Raw genomic sequence first — 6,553 nt, 5'->3', positions numbered from 1 at the left:
GAGATACAAATGAGATATCAACGGGAGGAAATCCAAAGATCTAGGAAGAAAATTGAGGGAGAGAACCACTTTTTTTCTTTTCACATAGCTTTTTTTCTAAATTGACAGCTATTTATAACTTAACCTAGTACATCTAGAAGTATATTTTAAAGGGTCTCATAGTTTATATAATAATTTTTAAAAATTAAAGTAAATTAATGAACTCGGAATTTTTTTTATTAATTAATGTTAAAATTTTATTTTTTATGTTTGGGTCCATTTTAAATTGAAACATGATATGCTTAAAGAACGCGTTTTCAAGAATGTGTTACATAATCTTTTTTTCACAAAAATTGTAAGTTTTTCAAGTTTTAAAATCACATTAACCTTATTAAATCATTTACAATGCAATTAGTAATTAAACGTTTATTTTTATAGAAACACTATGTTGTTAAACTCACCTAAATACTTTTAGAAAATGTATCACCAATTATCATTCTTACAAAATCACAATTCTCACTACATATGATTTACAAAAATCACGATTTATTGAAAAAAGATATATTGTACAAAATGCTAAGAAAGTTGATGCAATTTACTTTAAATTCAGTAAAAGAATGACTCAAATATAATAACATGAAGCAGTTTTACAACATAGAATAATTTTCTACACCTTTTACCGCAAATACTTGGTACGAATAAATAGACTTGTTTGGAGAAGAAACCTAAACGCTTGTATCCACTTCACACTAATCCTTATCAAGGCCATTGAACATGACCCGAATCTTTACCCTACCTGCTAACTTCTTTCATAGATAGTTTATGGTGTAGTTCATTCTAGAACGTAAATATCATGCAAAATGCCATCCTTCTTGAACAGCTACCACTGAAACCAAATAGCTGAAAAGGAACTTACTGCACAATTTTCTCAGCTGTATACAACTATTAGGAGAGTGTCATCTCCTTCGATATGTTTGGTTGGATATTAAAGCCATCGCCTATCTTAATGTTAAGAAAATATCCATATGAGGTATGTTGACCAGAGAGTGAGAGCAATAGTTGCAGCACCATATGTCCACAAGATAATAACTGAAGACTCTTCAGTGCCTACATCAAATAGCTGCGCCATGGTACCTTCACAAGTATAATCTCGTTAACATAAACCAAACTTTATGTAGAAGTTAACCTAAACATGATCTAAGTCATTAAAAGAGGTTAAAAAAAGTATATTTGTATATAATGAATGCATCACTCACTGATGTTCATTGCAGGTGGCAAGGCATACTGAATCACTAGCACATACTGAAACAAAGGGTCCAATGGGAGCAGACCAAAATTTGCAGCCCCTCTAACAACAAAAAATCCAATGGCAGGTAGCAAGACTAGTCGAGCTATGATGATACATATCACGACCAATGGTTGGACACTTGATGACTGCATGCCTATAATTTTGGTGCACATAAAATTGAAAAAGTAACTTCAGCTAAGATGTCTAAAATATGCTGAATAGTGATAGTATTTGTACTGAAGTTAATTTGATATACCTTGTGTAAGGTTGCCTCCAAGCAAAACAGTGATACAAGGAATTGTACCATCCCTGAAAGAATAAACTTAGTCCAAATCAATGAGCTGTTGGAAAATTATAGACACCAACGAAATGCTTGTACAGTAAACAAAATTGGGTAACATGTATAATATTGGACCATTGGTTTTATGAGAGAAAAGGCACATACCCTAGTAATTGAATGGAGTCTAGGATCACTCGTAGTGGAGCTTCGCGTCCTATTATTAGATTCCTTAGCCATTCAACCCCACCAAAGAGAAAACCAAAAAACTGATCATGGAGGTAATTTCTCAGGATCATTTAAAGACTAAGGAACAAAGTTGACAGCAATAAAAGGGAATGAAAGAAACTCACCGTAGCAATTGTTGGGGGTGACATTAGTTCTGTCAGGAAATGACCAACAGTTTCCGTCATTCTATGCCATAAAGATGTTTCACTATTCATAGACACAGTGGACGCACATTGGTCTACAAGCTGCACATTTGGAATTTTGGATTAATTTTATAATCCAGAAAATTGTTGAGAATTTTCATACATACCGATACCAACTTCAGTTTGAGAAAAAGGAGATTGTACAAAGTTATATTGCAGTTCACAAAGGAGTGGATAGAAAGAATATATAGGACCACTTTCAGCACTCATATTATGTTTAATAAAATGTTTTCATGCCAATATTTTCATTTCCTTCCTACACAAACATAGCAATGATATATATACTTCATGATTTTACAATTTGATTTGCTGAGTCTCCGGCATTTCGCTTGAGAAAGCCAGTTTCTTCATCAGCATCTAGGCCTTTGTTGGGCATCTTTAAGATCTCGGCAGCCTCAAATGCTTTATATCTCAAGGATGTGTTTCGCATTAGTTGGTAAGTATAGGTCCAGATGAAGACACCACCAAGCTACAATTAATAAAAGATTATAATATCAGATACAAGTTGAGATGGTGAAAGCAAATCAAGGGTAAAAAGGGATGCATCACCGCCAAAGAGCAAAAAGAATAAGAGAGAGCCCTCTTGCGGCAATCATCAAGTTCACCAAATGGACCTCCCTTTTCATTGCAGATAGCAGGGATAATTACAATAGGAAGATTACCCATGTTTCCTGATCAAAGATGCACCATTTAAATGTGAGCTTTCTTTTTTTGTTACATTTATAAGAGAGGCTTTAGATAAAGGGTTGGTAACACAATTATATGACTGTTTGGTAGGAGTGAAAAATGGAACCATTGAGTGAGAACAGAAAAAAAAAACATGCATCCATGTCTAGGGCACATTGCTAATTCTCACAACTTCCTCACCATTCCTTCCAAATTTTACTCTTGCCGACTGTACCACAACTTTGATGCTATGGTACCTGTTGAACAAGAAGCAATAATAAGCCCTTGCAGTTTCAAGTTTGGTTTCAGTACTTTTACAATTATCCATCCCAGAATCCCTCCAATTAAGAAGGTAAGTCCAATGTTAACGGGCATAAACCACCTGCATTAATGATTAAACAAGACATGGTTAACTTTTAGCATAAACAAACAAAGAGAACCATTCCCCTTCTGCGGACACGATTGTATATATACCCTTTCTCTTTTCAATTTTTCTTTTCTTGTGCTTTTTCAAATCTACATAAATGGTCGTCTCATTGCGATTATTGGAGACAAAGATAACAAAATCATAGTCAACTTGTGCATGCTATATGCTTTGTTTGTGGTGTCGATAGGAGAAGGCCCCTTTTTAAACTCTAGCTGAGAACTATCTTCTTCCTATTTAGAGAATAGTTTCTCAGGCTTTCCGTTGCGAATCAAGAGTGAACAAAAAACACAGCATGCAGAGTATATAAAAGCAAAAAAAATAGTGATGGTGTACCATAATATCATTTCGTCAAGAGAAACATTCTTGGCAAAACTGGCAAATATAAGTGAAGGAGTGAACGCAATGAAGACAACCTGCTCAAAGGATACACAAAATCAAAGAAAAAAAATGTTTGGATAAGAATGAAGCAGAGTTTGTCCATGATCTGTTCAATAAGGAAAAATAGGATGGAAGAGCATTGCACAAATAAGTATTCTTCACAATTTTTAATTCAAACCTCATTGATATTTAATTCAGATAGTCTCTTACCTTGTTCAAGGATTTTCTAAAGTCTGGTGAAAGAAGATTATTACAACTTTCTGTTGCCATAAAAACTCCTACTGCACTGATAAGTAGGACTTCAATAACTGGCGCAGAAGCCACCTCCAACAATTCCCAAAACCCCATCTCTATCTTTGTCTATATTGTTCTGAGCTCCTTCTCTTGTTCAATGTTACTCTTTTCCTCTCTCATTCAGTTCTATCCTCTAGGATGAATAGAAGATATATCTTAAAAAACAGAATAAACATAAACACACTATACAGTGACAATGAAGAAGCAGTCCAGAAAAAGAATGACACTAAACGACGAGGCTAAGTCCATATTTGAACCAGTGTCAACAGCAAGGGCCAACATGAAGGTAACATCAATTTTTAGCATACGAGGAAAACAGTGGAATTGATGACATTTAGCAATTTTTAATAACTTACAGGGTGTGAGCATAGAAACAATGGCACACATAATCTGTTACAGGAGTAAGACAGCCACGTCAAGAAAACAACCTAAAAAGTTGAAAAATGTGTAAGTGTTAGTGAGACGATTTTTATAAGAGTCTAAATAAGAATAAAAATCCAGAAAAAAAGAAGAAAAAGAGTTAGTATAATTTTCTCTTTTTAAAAATAAATGTTTAGTAGAAAGGAACCACTTTCCACATTTTGATTTCAGTCGCATGCACAGGTTCAAATAGAATAGGAATTACTGACCAAGTGGTTTCATCTCTGCCGATGAAACCAATCCGTTGAAAAGCAGCAGCAATTAATGTGTGACATATTTTTCAAACCTGTTCGTAACATGTTTTAAATCCAATGAGAATATGAGAAATTAAGACTCTCACAATTCTATTACGTTTTTATATAAATATATTCAGATAAGACTATATATATATAATCCATTGCTGAGATGTGCCATAGAAGTCGAAGGAAGAGTTGTTGTATTATTAAACCTGTGAATCAAAGAGAGACTAAGAACTTCTTTGAAAAGAAGAACAAAAGAGTTTGAGAAGAGAGAGAGAGAAAGGAAGGAGAAGAGTGTGGTATGATTTGTTGAGCAATCAGTGTTGAGTTGTTCAAATGAGTAGTGTTAGATGCATCGTTATTTGCGCGTTGCCTCAAGCATGTTTTCTAAACATGGTTAGATGAGTTTAGTTTCAACTTTGATGTATCTTTCTTCTTTTCATTCATTTTCTCGTTATTTTGACCACATCAACCACACAAGTAGGTTTAATTTGTTACGTTACTCTCGTAAAACTTCTTCTGTCTATTTCCAACCTTTGTCTCACACTACGAGTATAAGTTTTATTTGTATAGATTATAATAGTTTTAAAGGATAACACAGAAATTAAATAATATGATAAGGTGTAAGAAGAAAATGATAGGATACAGGAAGCAAAAGCCTACTTCGTTATGAACTACAAAGAGAAAAGGAAAAAAGTTAGAATGTTTTATCTTACACTTCGATCATGTCATCCTGTAACTCTAAAAATTCTATTTTTAACCTTCTCACACATGCATCTTTAACTTTTCTAAAAAATTTATCTTTTAATAAATATGTTTTTATTTTCTTCTCCTCTTATTAAAGTCATTTTAATAAATATTTTTTTATTTTTTTTCTTATTGAAGTCACCTACACCACTTTAATAATAATCTAATTTAATTTAAAATTTAATTATTAAAATATGATTTATATTATAATAATAATTATATTAAAAAAATAAAAATAAAATAATAATAATAATAATAAAAATAAAAAAATGAAATAATATAATAGTAATAATAATATAAAATTTGATTTGATATATTAATATATATTAAAGTATATTAAAATATTAAAATAAATTAAACAATTATTAAATTTTAAATTGAAACAAAAATTTTAAATATGCTAACAGTTTTTTTATTTAAAATTTAATAAATATTTAATTGAAAATTATAATATTATTTATTATATTTTTATATTTTAATAATTATTAAAATATAATGTATATTTTTATAATAATTTTATTAAAATTACTAAAAATAATAATAATAATAAAAATAATATTTAAAATCACATTTTATATATTTAAATATGTTAAATTATATTAAATTATTAAATTAAATTAAATAATTATTAAAATAAATAATTATTAAAATTAAATAAAAAATAAAATTTTAGAAAATTCTAAATCGGATATCCATATCCGATACATATATTATCGGATTTCTATATTTGATTAACAGATTTTAAATTTATGTTTCATTTAAATTTTAACAATTATTTAATTAAATTAATATTTTAATATAATATAATATATTTAAATATTTTTAATGTGATTTTGAATACTATTTTTATTTTTATTATTTTTATTTTTATTTTAGTTTTTTTATTTTAATTTTTAATAAATTATTATAAAATATAAATAATATTTTAATAATTATTAAATTATAAAAATATAATAAATAATATTATTATTTTTCATTAAATTAAATATTTATTAAATTTTAAATAAAAAACTATTAACATATTTTACAGTATCCAATAAATAAGTTTTTAAAAATTTTGTTTTTATTTAAAACTGAATAACTGTTTAATTTATTGTAATATTTTAATATAGTTTAATATATTTAAATATATTAAATCAAATTTTATATTATTGTTATTATTATTTTATTTTTTATTTTTATCATTATTACTTTTATTTTAATTATTTGATTTTTTATTTATTTAATATAACTATTATTATGATATAAATTATATTTTAATAATTATTAAAATATAAAATTATATTAAATAATATTTAAATTTTAAATTAAATTATATTATTATTAAGAGGGTGTAGAGGAACTTTAATAAGAAAAAAAAAGTGAAAAAATATTTATTAAAGTGTTTTTAATAAGAGAGAAGAAAAT

The 6,553-nt window shown here is 28.4% G+C and overlaps 1 protein-coding gene across 1 annotated transcript; it reads right to left on the bottom strand.

The window, feature by feature from the left end:
* Positions 1-590: 590 nt before the first annotated feature.
* On the bottom strand, positions 591-3,794 carry LOC124820355 (protein PIN-LIKES 7-like). The gene is made up of 10 exons (XM_047292024.2): positions 3,657-3,794; positions 3,402-3,481; positions 2,899-3,023; positions 2,525-2,646; positions 2,274-2,444; positions 1,898-2,017; positions 1,713-1,813; positions 1,524-1,576; positions 1,236-1,421; positions 591-1,113 (listed from the first exon to the last, which is right to left on the bottom strand). Exons 1-10 carry the CDS (start codon positions 3,792-3,794, stop codon positions 989-991), a joined length of 1,221 nt encoding a protein of 406 aa, XP_047147980.1. The 3' UTR covers positions 591-988.
* Positions 3,795-6,553: the final 2,759 nt, after the last annotated feature.

This window comes from Vigna umbellata, chromosome 1, assembly GCF_029865625.1.
Source record: "Vigna umbellata cultivar VRB3 chromosome 1, Vumbellata_1.0, whole genome shotgun sequence".
NCBI classification, from domain to species: domain Eukaryota; kingdom Viridiplantae; phylum Streptophyta; class Magnoliopsida; order Fabales; family Fabaceae; genus Vigna; species Vigna umbellata.
This window is presented reverse-complemented; position numbering and strand designations above follow the sequence as displayed.